The 15,213-nt window shown below is 31.9% G+C and overlaps 1 protein-coding gene across 1 annotated transcript; it reads left to right on the top strand.

The window, feature by feature from the left end:
* The first annotated feature begins 338 nt into the window (after positions 1 to 338).
* LOC127738030 (lamin-L(III)-like) lies at positions 339 to 14,415 on the top strand. Its single transcript, XM_052249086.1, has 9 exons — positions 339 to 473; positions 4,231 to 4,689; positions 7,631 to 7,720; positions 8,350 to 8,535; positions 9,388 to 9,667; positions 10,156 to 10,281; positions 10,806 to 11,026; positions 12,079 to 12,127; positions 14,064 to 14,415. The coding sequence occupies exons 1-9, from the start codon at positions 448 to 450 to the stop codon at positions 14,073 to 14,075; spliced, it is 1,449 nt and encodes a 482-aa protein (XP_052105046.1). The 5' UTR covers positions 339 to 447; the 3' UTR covers positions 14,076 to 14,415.
* Positions 14,416 to 15,213: the final 798 nt, after the last annotated feature.

Raw genomic sequence — 15,213 nt, 5'->3', positions numbered from 1 at the left:
ACCTAAGAATAATGTCGGAGAGATCGATTTTCAGGGGAATTATCACATTATTTTGCCATCGAAGAAAACATCTGATCAAACTGAGCTTATTTTATGCCTGATGAATTCATCGATATTTTGTTTTCAAAATAAATTGCTTTTTATACTTAGGTATTAGTAGAAATTAAACTTAACCATTAACGGAAGAGTATGTTTATAAGATAAATCTAAAGTACACAGATACGCCTATCAACAAACAAACCGATGCGTTCATAACAACTGACTGGTTGTGCATCTTATTTATATCAGAAACCCTGAACAGAAAAAATCAAATAAATATGCAAATTTAAAGTTTATTTTTATTTATGGAGTGGAAACCATAGATACAAACTATCCATGCACAAACATTGTAATATCATCAATACACTGATGTTGCTAGTGTAAACTGACATCCATTTCTCCGGGAAAATGAATTATGGCATGTACCAACCAAGGTAAGACTTTTATACCATGGGGCAACGAAATCTACCCGACCATAGGGGATAATTTTAGGAAATATATTTTTCAAGCCTTTAATAACTATTTATGTCATTAAAATATTCCCGTTAACGTTCCGTCAGAAATATAATGTAGGAGATAAATTGTTTTCCGTGATATTTAACGGAAAAAGAAATTGGAACACGGAGAGCCAAATTTACATGCAGTGTTAATACGTTGTATGTTGGATACAGATTAGAAATTGGGATTTGACTGTTAAATAAAACCATTTGACCCATAGTCATAAAGTACACGAGGAAATTGTTTAGCATAGGACAAAGGTCTGGCAACATGCACATATCATACAAAAATCTAAATTAATGAATATTGATCATGAAAACATATTGATTGCGGCTTTTTTTTTTAAATTGCGGTTGCCGGTTATATGGGGCTCTTTTCAGAATTTTATTTTAGACACAAATTGATTCTTTAGCTATACTGAAATGTTCAGGACTTAAAACGAGTTCAGTATTTTTTCTCGTAAGTATTTTAGTGAAACGAGTCGGTGTTCTGTTATTGGTGAGAAAGTTTGTAAATATCCGTTAATTATACGGTACTGATAACCAGTATATAACTATAATTTGATACTAAATTGAATATCTTTCGTTCATAATTTGTTTGAAATCGAAAAGAAAAAGAACTGGAACATTCTTACAACTACAAAATCCAGCAGTAAAAGCAATATAAGATATTCATAGGATTTTATCTTCACGTTCATCCATCCCATACTCGTCGTGTCGTTTGGGTTCTAGAGTATACAAATAATGGGGATGTGGTATGAGGGTCAATGAGACAACTATCCAACAGAGTTCAAATTACTAAGATCTAAGTAATAAAATGCCACCGTACGGCCTCAACAAGGAGAACACACTTTCACTAGTTTTAGATTAAAAGTAATAAAAATTCTACTTTTATATCAAATATAACATCTTAACGTACATATATATACCTATTGGTGCACAAAAAAGTGAAGACTTATTACATATATTTATTTTCATCAATAATATAATACCAATTTCAGTCCGTACTTCATTTATTTTGTTAAATATCCTACATTATTAAATCCGAATTGAAGATTAAAATCGTGATTATTATATGCCAGATATGTGAAAGCTCACCAATAATAAAAATACCGACAATAAGAACTAAAACTCGTGAATGAAACACTTACCCAACAATTCACAGAGATATTTGAATCTATAAATCTTAATTCTCAAAGGATAAAGGAATGACCCCTCTGCTGACGATGTCCCTGACTTGGAACAGGCACAAATCTTTATGATAAACACGTGGAAGGGTTGATCAAGTTTTTTTCACTCAACATTTCGTTTTAAATTCGATAAGTGGAATAACCATAATTACAAACCGACAATGCACTATACTATACATAGTATAATATACGGTATCATAGACAACAAAGACATACAAATAAAACAGTGCTGAATAATACCGTAACAAAGAATAATCACATGGACTGAGAGTAAGCTCAAAGTACAAACCTGGTAAAATAGAAGCAATTTTCAATTGTAAAATAAAGAACTGCTCTTGAAACTTTAAAATCAACAATAAACCGACAATTTCAAAGAGAATGGTATACAGAAAAAAATCAAAAAGAAGCAAAGGTTAATACAATTTCTCAGAACCATTACAACATTAACAGTACCGATTTTTATGCACCAGATGCGCATTTTGACAATTAATTAATGTCTCTTCAGTGATGCTCGAGGACGAAATATTTGAAAATACAAAACCTAATACAAACTTTGGTAGAGCTGATCAAAACAAAAAGGACCTAAAGTATAGCCATATCCAGACAAGGAATCAGATTTTTAAATGAAGTAGATATATACAAACAATGAGCTTGGTGACCAATTACAATCCGCGAGACTACAATACTATAAGTCTCATAACACAACTCGATTCGAATTTGTTAATGACGTCCGGAGTTCTTTAAAAAGTGTCTGATGTCTTCTTCGAGATTGGCTCATGGTAAAATTCAACCATTAACAAAAACAAATTATGGCAAGTTTTAAAAAAATGTTGAAGTTGATAGAGTTGTGATTAAAAGTTCAAACGTTGACTTCCTATCAAGATATATCGCGTAAACCCACTATCAATTTCAAGTTCCAAGATGACTACAATGAATTTTATGCTTTCAAAGAGAAAAACTGTTTTTCAATACATTTTAAATTAGTTACTTTTTTTTTATAAAATTTATTCACTTGATTTTTGGGGACTAGGGTTTACTTTCAACATCGATTAAATGTACAACACTCAAGACTAGTAAATTGTAAAATGATCAGCGATAGGGATTTGTTTTATTACAGAAATTATGATTCATAGGATTATATTTTTGCCTGTAAAAATGAACAAGCTGAAATTCTGAGGTTGATACAACAAACAACAATGAAGAATTAGTTAATTCATAAAAAAAATCTAATGGTACAAAAAAATAAAACAAAAAACAAATACAAATTTTAAGCTACAGAAATTGAATCTTTAAAGAAGTATGATTATTAGGTATATCTGACAGACGTACCGGAAATTTTAACTTAAGGCACAGCAAAATCATCATAGGTACCCAACGATACTCATTCAAGAGGACATCCTTGTTTGTCAAAAATCTGTGTTATGTTTTTTTTGCTTTTTCGGCCAAACATGAAGAACTGTTTTGCTGGGGAGGAAAAAGTTATATAAGCGTGTAAAGCAAACAATGTCATATTACCGGGTCTGCCAGTTGCTTTACGAAACAGCAATCAAAACCCTACCCAGGTTTACAATGGAGGTGATATGAATCATATGTGGATTCTCAAAAGATCTGAAGAGTACGAACAATCTAGGCCCCTCTCCTAAAGCAATAAAATTACACTTGACTTCTCTAACTTTTTGTCTCATGTTTTTAACTAAAGAACAGGTTAAATTTAAAAAAAAAAAATGGTCAAAGAAGATACAGGTATGATAAGTATTCTATTTCTGAAAGAAACAAATGTTACTTGCAAAGGCACTTTGATTTAAGCTAAAGCTTCTTTTAAACTGTAATTTTTTTGACAATATATTTGTAATAAATGTATGTTTAGTTGATGTGTTTTTCATCAGACAGTCGGCATTTGTGTAGGGACCAAATGTGCATTTTTTTCTCGTGAATTCCTTTATTTGTACCAAACAGACTTCCTTCACACCGTCGTTGGTAAGGACTTTTATTCCTCTCTTAGTAAAAATGTGTTCCTGCACTGATATGCGTGTATTTGGCGGTCATCTCAGTTTAAAATGAATTCAATATTTTCATTACAAAGAAAACGGTGAATTATCTAGTCAAAACACACAATTCTAACAGAATTACAAGGATTCTGTTCCAAGTAAGAAACCAGAAAAGTGGCTGTCTTTCATTTTTTTCCCTTTAAAGAATTTGGTGATGAATTAAGATAATTTTTTTAAAAAATGAAAAGAAGGTAGTGTTATCCTTTAGATTAACGATGTATACCCTTTAAATAAACGACAGATACCTTTGACAGAAGGGGGCAAATTAGAACAAAATTTCAAGACAAATGAGATGATTTCAATGTCCCTACTGATAGGTTCCATCGTGGAAAAACTATGACAAGAGTTTCTTAGTTTCTTTCATTTGATTTAGCTTCAAATTTTCACGAAAAGTAAATTATTTTTTTAGAAACATTTTTTATGAGGCTGTTGTATTTTTATTTTATCTTTTCTAAGTTCTTTCAACACGACCTACAGAACATACTATGGCTATCCAGGAAAATCTTTGGCTAAAAGTAATTCTATGTCGAAAAGCTTAAACCCAACTTATAAGCAGAGCAAAATAAACGTTGGTGATTTGTCGAGATCATTGGAACGGTCAGCAACTCATGGACTGGAACGGTCAGCAACTCATGGACTGGAACGATCAGCAACTCAGGGACTACAAAGTTTACAGTACAGCCCGGGAACACCAACAACCAACTACAGACCACAATCTTCATTCGGACGATTGTCCGATAAGGATGAATTACTGAGACTGAATAATAGATTATCTGAATACATCACTAGAGTAAGACAGCTTGGAGAAAGAAATGGACAAACAGATTCTGCTGCTTTCATCCAGTCTATTAAGATACTGGAAGATGAATTGGGAAAACTGAAAGCAATGTATGAATCTGAACTTCAAAATATAAGGTAACATATACTTGAATATGTTAAACATATTTGTTTATAAAATTACTAAATAAAAAAGTTAACGAAGAAGGAGTATGTAAAATTTACTGATTGATTGTTTTGGAACACAGTTTCCTTCTGTCTATTTACAAAATACAGTAAATATCACATTTTATGACCTGCTAAAACTTCGACGGCTGTTTGATCCGGTTTGACTCTGTACCTGTCAATTCAATACATAGAAATGGATAATTTGTGTCAAGTAATACCCACCAGATGGTGTTTTTTTATTATCGTTGTGTTGCTGTTTCAATGACGATAACTGCGAATCTACTTTTATTCATATACTAAAAAAAAGTTTATACCCAATGGGGATACCAAACAATTGGTTTAGGTATCGGTCATCACTAAATATTTCTTCAGATAGAATTTTCTCATACTCTGCCAAAATGTAGATTTTATCATTTTTTTTCAAAAATATAATAAAAAGTAAAGGTCACCGTGCCTATTTTTCAAACATTTTTCTTGTGAATAAAAACAGAAATCTATGGGATAGGTTTTACAATGTTCTTTTAAGAAAATAGAAATAAAAAATTGTGTCACCGAACTTGTGTTCTTGCTACAAGTAAAACATGAACATTTCATGAACATTCATTTATATTATTTTTTTATTGAAAGATGTATCTCTCCTTACAAGGCTAAGTTGAAAAATTGAATCAAACATAACAAATATTTGGTATTTGTTAAAACAGTCTAAATAATGCAATACATTACTTATTTTTCTTAATTTGAATAAAGTCTTACACATTAATTGCCAATCTGTCTCAAAATTTGCAAATTTCAGCAAAGAACTAGACCGATTGTGTACTGCTATTTTACAATCTAAGGTGGCGGTATATTGTTAACATACCTTAAATAATATTTCTATCGTATAACTTTTCTAAATTTCATTTAGATGCACAAAACTATTCAACAAAGCAAGTTCCATCTTTCTGTTAAAATCGAGTTTGAAAGTTCTGAAAAGTAAAAGACATTAAAACCTGTCTTATCCCGATGTAACATGTTTTTGGAATAACATGTGTCAAATCCAGCCAAAATATATGAAAATAAGATGTACATGTTGTCGTATGATTGCCAATGAGACAACTCTCCACCATGGACTAAATGACTGTATATATGTCACTAATTAAAAAGCCGTCGAATGGAATGCAATCCTTGCCTGGGGGAAGTTGCAACCTTAGTTTAAATACAATTCTATATTTGTGAACTGGAATTTTAAGACAAAATGAATTATTTTAATCCTGTCAGAAGAAAAGCACCGTGCACTTTGCAGATTGCGTTCTCGTGGACTTATAGTTCACTAAACAACGGTACCTACCCAGTGGTAGTACAAAACGCATAAGACCGAAATCCATGCGAAATACATGTGTTTCTATACGATACGAACATATTTTGAGATTACACCCAGAGGGCTTAAAATAATCAACACACTTCTTAAGCAAAGCATACATACGTACACACTCGCACAAAAAAAAAAAAAAACAAAGATGTGGTCTACTTTTAAATTTAGTCTAAAGTCGTTCTACAGTCTACTAAATCGTTCTGTTGCATTGACTAATCAAAAGTTATATATCTAAAATGTTTAGAATGTTTGTATATTCTATTCAATTCTCTACAATGATTATGAACCGTGGAAAATGTTTATTTTCACTAGAAACATCATAAAATATTTGTCAAATTCAAAATTCGTGTGACTTCTTGGTAAGAAATTTTCGTTTCTAGAATGTCTTGATAATATAGTTGAATATGTTTTCAAAAACTGAAAAGATGCTGACAACTAATCATTTTGTTGCAACTGCAAGCGCCAAATCTGGATGAAATAATAAGACAAAATACTCCAGTATCTCTGAAAATTAATACTACGCTTAAAGCTAACAATTTTGTTCATTTGAATGTCATTCTATCAAATGGAAAATATCAAATCGTTTACAGTTTCAAACTATATTTTTATCTCCCAATAAATCAAAGTACTAAGATTTAAAGCATTTAAAATGACACAGAAAATTCAAAAAACAAAATTCGTGTAACTATAAATTTCCAATTTCTTCATTAAAAGTTGACCTTTAAATAGATGGATTTGTATATTTCTTGCAAACCTCTTTTGATCATCACGTGTTTATGTATAGTTGTTCATCCTTGGCTTTTAATATTTTAGGTATGAGTGTTCCAATTGAAGTAAACCCATTAAAGCGCTTTAGACGTAACGAATCTATTAATAAGAGTTATTCTCACTTTTCTAGCACTCGGTCTATATCATTGCTGTTGTACTGTTAGTCCCCGCAGAAAGTATTATCAAAACAGTAGTCGGTGCTTCGGTAGTGACAAGATCTATAACATGTTTTTGTAATTATTATAAATTCTCCATTGCTAAATTGAGGAATTATTAAAAAAACTAAGGTTCCAACTCCCTATGGCAAATCTAACCTTAAATGGATTTGGATATTCTTTTTGGCACCTCTTGATCATATACTGGTATTTCTTCAATTGTTAAGTTAATTATATATCCTCGACCCTCAATATTTTGGGTATGAACGTCTCCAATGATAGTAAATCCAGCGCTTCTGACACAACAAAAAGTTTTACGTTCTTTGAAAGTTCCCTTGTATTAATATACAAAAAGGTTAATCAAATGATGTGATTTTGCTTTCTTCAGTCCATGTAGCCCAGTAAACAGAAAAGATTTATTGAGTTATTCCGCCTTCTTAATGGTATTTATATTTAACTTACAAGTTTATACGATTTCATAATGTTTGATATTCGTTGTTCGCTGTGAAGAAAATGATTTTTTTAAGGCAAACAAACTCTCTATTAAGACGATTAGGAGGCAGAATATAACAGATTATATGCAATAGGGAGACCATGTCAATATACAAGCGATATATACTAGTTTGATTTTTTGCAGACGACAGCTTCAAGATACTGTTTCTGAAAAGAACAAATATCAACAACAAAATGGTAGCTATTTACAAGCTATAAAGGATTTGGAAAACAGGTAATGTTTTATTTTAATAGAAAATCATTGGCATAAAAAAAAGGTCAAATGCAAATCTTAAATAAGCTAGAGTCATTAAATCCACTACCTCCTACGAAAATCAAATTGATTTTGCTTGAAAATTCAAGCTGCGACATTAAACTCAGAGTTATCTCTCTTTATTCACTTTCTGAACTTAAAATAAAATTGAGAATGGAAATGGGGAATGTGTCAAAGAGACAACAACCCGACCATAGAGCAGACAACAGCCGAAGGCCACCAATGGGTCTTCAATGCAGCGAGAAACTCCCGCACCCGGAGTCGTTTATACTCATATGGTAAATAACTGTTTTGTATGTTCTAATGTACTGTATCTAATTAACATAATCAGAGCGAGCGGAGTGAGAAAGATTGGTATGAAAGTGTGAATGATCGTGTTAAATTTTGTAATGCCTGAAAGGGCCCTGTGATTAGGAAAGAAAGAATTTGAATTTGAATTTTGAATTTGAATTTGAATTTCTAAGATTCAGTGATACATGTAAAAGATTTCATAATTAAATCAATTTAGTAAATGTTTCTAAACAGGGATCTATTCATATCCAGTGTACTTTGTGTTTATTTGTTGTAATTCATTAACGTTTCTGTATTAGGCTGACACAAGAAATAAATAAGAACAACGAACTAGTCAATAGTATCAATAATTATCAACTGAAGATAAGTTGTCTAGAGCAAGAACTCACGAAAGTAAAGTCAGCACCAAAACCTGTCGACGAGAGTCCCACGCTAAGAAAACAAGTAGCAGATTTCTCCAGAGAAAGAGAAGATTTCAAAGGAAGGTAAACAATAATTCCATTCTATTTTAATGGGGGAATAGACAAGCTAAGCTCAAAATAATACACCATGTTACAGCATAGTTTTACTAAGTCCATCAGTTTTTGTTTAGTTTAAACATGGAAGTATTATACTTCCATGGTTTAAACATGGAAGTATTATACTTCCATGGTTTAAACATGTTTTAATTCGTTCACAGCAAATAGGATCAGATACAAATAAAACATACTAATAAAGTCTTCATCCCAATACAACATATATAACAATACGAACTGAATGTAAACAAGCATTATATAATATAAATAACATAAATATTACTAAACTATACTGAAAAAGGAAAGGGGACAAAGAAAGAACGACAGAGATTAGGATGACGATGTGCGTTTTACCTATGTTGATATTATAACACCAAGGATCTCTTCATAAATTTTAAGACTTGTTTAACAATTTGCACATTTTGATCGTAGGAAAGGGTATCTTTTCCAAAAACCAATAGTTTTATGTCAAAATTGCAACCTTCAGGAAGCCAGCTGAGACCATTAAACAGAATAGCCCTTTCATTCAAATACAAAGGACAATAAAAAAAGATTTAAACTTAAACAAAATGAGTTCTTCTTTTTGTGATAAGGAAAAATGAAATGGACGAATTTAGGTCTTCGACTAGGCAAAGCGTCTCATATTTGTTATACATAATCACTGCATATTAAAGATAATTTCAAGTCATATTAAGCATATTGCAAACGAGAGCTTTAATTGAACAGCATAAGAAAAGTCGGTTTTCAGTTTTGTGTTCTTTGTCCTTTGTCTTAAGGTCACATCACAGTTATTTCAAATTCCTTTTCATTTTAACGTTGAAGATGGGAGAAAGAGGTGCAAATCAGAAAAGATATTGAGGAAAAATTTGCTGCCTATTCCAAGAAAGCAGAATTTGACAATAACATTCTAAGACAGCAATTGAATGATTTAAAACAACGTTTAGATACATCAACAACTACTATAGTGAATCTGGAGACTAAAATCCGAGAGCAGAACAAATCGGACACAGATATACCCCAGTTACTGAGACAAGTAAGACAAGCAGCAGAAGAAGATATGAGGAAGCACCAGGCTGAGACTGAGAGGAAACACAATGACAGCGTAATACACATATTATAAGTCTTTTCAATCTAACAAATAAAAAAAAAAATGTTAATCAAAATAATTTTACAAATGTATATTTAAAATTTGTCAATGGGGCCTCGATGGCCGAGTGGTCTAAGTAGTTACTACTGTAATCACTAGCCAGTCAACACTGAGGTTGTGAGTTCGAACCCCAGTCGTGCGGGTGCACTCGACTCCACTCTTAATTGACTAGGATTGTCAGTTTTCCTATCGAAGGTCGGTGGTTTTCTCCGGGCACTCCGGCTTCCTCCACCAATAAAAATTGGCCGCCACGAAATAGTCCAAAAGCGGTGCTTAAAAGTGGCGTTAAAACACCAAAAAACAAAATCAATCAAATCAATGGGATAGTTCTTTATTCAATGTGCGTTTTGCTATTATTTTTCAGTATATATGATACTGGTTCTTATAATCTACGTTTATCTTAATTTTGTTTCAATAAGTTTCTAATTATTTTATTTTTTCAGATCTCTGCTTTAAGAGTCAAAATGGAGAGTGATTCCGCTGCTTTAGCGAGACTAGAAAAGGAGAAGGCTGGAATTTTTGGAAATTTCGGTGACTTAAAAGCTAAAATTGCCAACCTTGAAGCACAAGTATATATGTTCATATTAAATATGATGTTAAAAATCATTGAAAAATGTACAAAATGAACTGAATATTTCAATCTTCCAACAATCATGTAGTTGCATATTTGATATGACTATAATTCGTGCTAAAAGATTTCTGATATACACGTTTCAATTTTCAACAAAACTTGCTGGTATCCCATTGAACACTTGCAGCTATATCAACAAGCATACATTTTACATACACGAAGGAGAATGGAATAACAAGTATAACAACATATGAAGTTGCTGTTTTTATCTCTTCTGTACATTTTATGAACTTTAACATCACAATTTCGTTAAAATTTTCACAAACATTAACCTTCGTATTCAAGATTGTAACAAACAATAACAATTTCCATTACAAAAATAAAAGGGTTGTCCAATGTAAACTTTATTCACTGCATATTACAGATTCTTTATAGATGACAAACAAATAAATGTACTTTTTACAATTAATAAACAGCAAATTGCCTGTAAATTACTTCGTTATATTTAATGAATTATTTTAGGTAAGCTCTTTATCACAAGAAAAAATTTCGTTGGGAGATCTTATTGCACAAGAAAGGTTAATGGCCGCTGCTCAGCTTCGTGAAATGGAGAAAAGATTGCAAGACATGCAAAATGCTGTGTTTGCAAAACTGCAAGAATTGAATGTATCCAAGGAATCGTACATACCACTTAAAGCAGAAATTGAAGCCATGAAGATACTACTGTCAGAGGAGGAAAAGAGGTATCTATATTTACATAATGTAAAAAGTAAAATAACAAAAATACCGAACTCCAAGGGAAATTCAAAACGAATGGAAAACAACTGTCATGTTCCTGACTTGGTACAGGCATTTCCTTATGTAGAAAATGGTGGATTAAACCTGGTTTTATAGCTAGCTAAACATCTCACTTGTATGACAGTCGCATAGAATTCCATTATACTGACAACAATGTGTGAGCAAAACAAACAGACGTAGAAGGTAAAAATGTCAAAATTGGAGTACAGCAGTCAAGATTGTAATATAATCTTAATCACTATAAAAGACCTATGCATTCAACAGTATCAAAAATCGAAATATTTGTTACAAACGAACTTTTTTCATTGTTTGTTTAGACGTGATTTGTTCGCCGATTTAATATATACAAAACAATGTTGTAAATTACAATTTTAACGTGACAAATGATGTTTCCAGCATTTTATCATCACAAACTATGGTGATATTTCTCTTTTTGTATCTGTACAGATAATTTTATTAAAATATGCAAATGAAGTTTGTCCGTACTATTTATCAATCGACTTTAAAATAAAGTTTTATTAGTTGTTTTATGTGCATTGCATAATTAGATTGCGTTTTTGAGAACAATTTTGAAGTTATAGTATTAAATCTAACAAGAAGCTTGACATTCCTTGGTTTCTTTTTGACGTGACGATGTGCTTAAAAACTGGTTGTATTTTTGTGCCCTTCTTATTGTTATGTATTGATTGTTTTGTCTCTGCTCTGAGAATAAGGAAACATAATACTTATTTGATAGTTGAACCATCTTGCAATGTATTTTTGAAGTGCCTGTTAAGGGGCTTTGCTGAGTAATCAACATTGTCTTGTTGTGTTGCTTGTCTGTTTTAGGAATGTCATATTCATTTTCTAAATCTACTGTGGTTTTGAATACTTGGGATAATTTACGGTTTGTGCAATTTGATGTTTTAACTCCTTTCCAACATTGATATTGTTATTTAACTAGCCTGGCAAATTTCCAAACAAAAAACGTAAAACATTTTTCTGATGTTGTCTTTAGATTGAGAACACCTGTAAACCGGAACCAAGTATCAACACCATATGGAAAGGTAAGTGTATATTGAAAAGTAAAGTTTGCGTGTATTTCTGTAAATACAGTTGTGATCAGTTTATACCTCTCTATAACTGTCAGAATAATCTGTCATAGACCTGTTATAAGCAGCAGATCTACACTAGAACATTCTACCCTGTCCTCCTGACAGATTTTAAGTGAGGTTACAACTGATCCCAACTGTAACAGTAACACGCATATAGAAGATTCTGTGTTTAATTTATATAAATATACCTCTAAACATTTCTGTTATACAAAATTTCCTGTGCACTATACAAATCTGTATGCAAGTCGTGTATATAAAAGAAGATGTGGGATATCCGTCAATGAGACAGCAATCCAACGACCAAATAATCAAAAGATACCTAGAGGTCAACAGAGAGTCGACATTTCTGCTCTTTGGTCGGGTTGTTGTTTCTTTGACAAATTTCCTGTTTCCATTCTCAATCTTATTTGTTATATAAAAGATAAGGTTATCAGAACCAAAAAGAGCATGCATACCACGTATTTTAGTATCAAAAGGTTCATAGACTTTTTCAACTGAACCAGATTATGAAGTTAATCAAGACTCAAAACGAATCGATTCATATAAACGGACATTAAAAAAAAAAACGATTAACTGACTTTATGTTTCACTAGAAGATACCGTGTTTGTACCTGCTTTGCAACTTCTGTTTTGAATAATGTTGATGGAAAATTGTAAGCGTTACAGATGACACAAACTAGGTTTCTGATATAGTATTCAGTGACAGAAATAACTAAGTTCAACACATGGGAAATCTAAACTAATTTAAAATCTGTCAAAAATGGCCATTGAATATCTTCAAGCTGTGCAAAGTTTGAATAATAATGTTGAAAGAAAACTGTTGAATATGGCTCAAACTATTCAGATGTTTCAAAGACGGAAGCACGGATAGGACGGACGAAGTCAAGCAGTTACTAGACATCTGGCCTTTGATAAAAACAGTAAAATGTGTAGAAAAGACATCCATCAGTTAAGATCTAACTTTTTCAGTTTCAAGTGTGCCTACTTTAATAACAGATTTGTGAAAGGAATAGTTTGTAAAAACTAGATATAAAGGTTTCTTTTTCATTACACAGTTGACTTCTTAACCAGACGTAAATAATTCATACTCTGAAACTACTGGGTTGAATATGTTTTCATGACTTATACGGTATTGCTCATTGTTGAGTGTCGCACGATAACCTATAGTTGTTTACCTCTTAGTCCTTTGGTCTAAGGATATTTGTCTCATCGGTACTCATACAACATCTCCGTACTTTTATATTGACAGTAATGAGTGGATCCTATTTAATTTTGTTTGCAATAAATTCTTCTATTCAATCAAGGTTAGTGACACATGCACATGTTGACCCCTGAATGAAATTCTAATGAGAAACATAAGGCTGGCACATAAATATTAAATGCTGATTATTTCGACATATATGAAAATAAGGAGATGTGGTATGATTGCCAATGAGACAACTATCCACCAAACTTCAAATGTAGTGGATGCAAGAAATTATAGGCTACTGTAGGGCCTTCAACAATGAGAAAAGTATAGTCGGCTATAAAAGACCCCGACATGAAAAATATGAAACTATTCAATTGAGAAAACTAACGGCCTAATTTAATAAAATAATTGACGAAAAACAAATATGACAGACATGAACCAACGACAATCAGTTGAAAAGGGCTTAATTCATCAGATCGATACATAGCAGAAAAAATCTAACAAAACATAGACCGGACGTGGCAGGGTATTTATACACCCATAACAACAAAAAAGACACAAAATACAAATCTGAGAGTACTCGAAGTTACTGACAGCTAGTTCAAAGACAATAACAACTAATAAAAAAAATCATGTATCTAAGATTAAAATATCAATCAGTACAATGGCTGCATAACGATAACTTTCTTTGTTTTGTAGAGAAAGTATTGAAAGGAAAGAAAAAAAGGAACTGTCATGCTCTACAATGTAGTGACGTCTTTGAACAATAATTAGAATAGTCTGTTGTTTTCTATAGAATATTATGTGCTGCCTTTTATGTAAAACAATGGAGGTATTATGAAACGGATAGTATGGACATTGTGGATGATTGTACGTTAACACCACAGACCATGAAGTATATTTTGACCGATATTGACGTGCACCGTTAGGTGCTAGGTTTTTTCATTATTTCTTTTCATTCTATATTTTTTATATCTTTTTATTTACTGATTGATTAACTGTTTATTTATTTCAAACTATTTACATAATAAACTTTCATTTTCAAAGCAAGTGTTAATGGTCGAGAAATATTTATCATTATAAAAAATAGGTGGTGGTATGATTGTCAAAGAGACACTTATCCACCAAATTACGTGGATGTAAGCATCTATAGGTCACCGCATGGCCTTTATCAACGAGCAAAACATATATAAATATATATTATAAAGAAGTCTAAATTGAAAACAACGTTCAAACCTATGATTGCGTTGGATAAAAACCGCAATTTTTATACGTGTGCATGCAAAACAAATTTCTTGTTAGAGGGGTCTAAATACAGCACAAACAACATTTTCCAAAAGACCAAAAAGTGAAAAAGTATATTTTAACAAAACGCATTTGACTAACAAGTCGAACAACAAATGTTCTTAAATCCTGCTGAATGCCATTGGCGATTGCCAAATAAACGGATCACAAGGTGTAATACATGGATCTTAACTATAAATTTAATACCAAACAGAAAACAATAAACTTGCGGCAAAGATGGTATACCGCAAACAAAGGTGCAAAGATTTTTTGTACACCATATCCGGATTTCGACAATTAGTGTCTCTTCAGTGATTTTAGGAATCGAAACGGTTATTGGAAGGCCACATAATTTACCTCAATTTAGGATAGACTCTTGAATATTATATATACAGTATAGTCGGAAAGTGAGAAAATACTGTGTTATTGAACAAAAGGGTCAAATCATTTTGCGGAATATGATAACGAAATGCCACCAACTAATTCGAAGATGAATATTCAGTATTCAAATATCTTTGAAAGAATTCACACGTTTTAATTAGACCATGTCAATGTTTTAATTCTT

The sequence above is a fragment of the Mytilus californianus genome, unplaced genomic scaffold (assembly GCF_021869535.1).
Source record: "Mytilus californianus isolate M0D057914Y unplaced genomic scaffold, xbMytCali1.0.p SCAF_4, whole genome shotgun sequence".
In the NCBI taxonomy this organism is placed as follows: Eukaryota; Metazoa; Mollusca; class Bivalvia; order Mytilida; family Mytilidae; genus Mytilus; species Mytilus californianus.
Note: the sequence above shows the minus strand (reverse complement) of the source record. Positions and strands in the feature narration are given on the sequence as shown.

Bases quoted from the DNA above. Each gene is read 5' to 3' on its own strand.
- LOC127738030 (XM_052249086.1), top strand. From the start codon at position 448: ATGAATTATGGCATGTACCAACCAAG. The intron at 474-4,230 runs GTAAGACTTTTA...ATCTTTTCTAAG, and splicing joins TATGGCATGTACCAACCAAG to TTCTTTCAACACGACCTACA. The intron at 9,668-10,155 runs GTAATACACATA...TTATTTTTTCAG, and splicing joins AGAGGAAACACAATGACAGC to ATCTCTGCTTTAAGAGTCAA.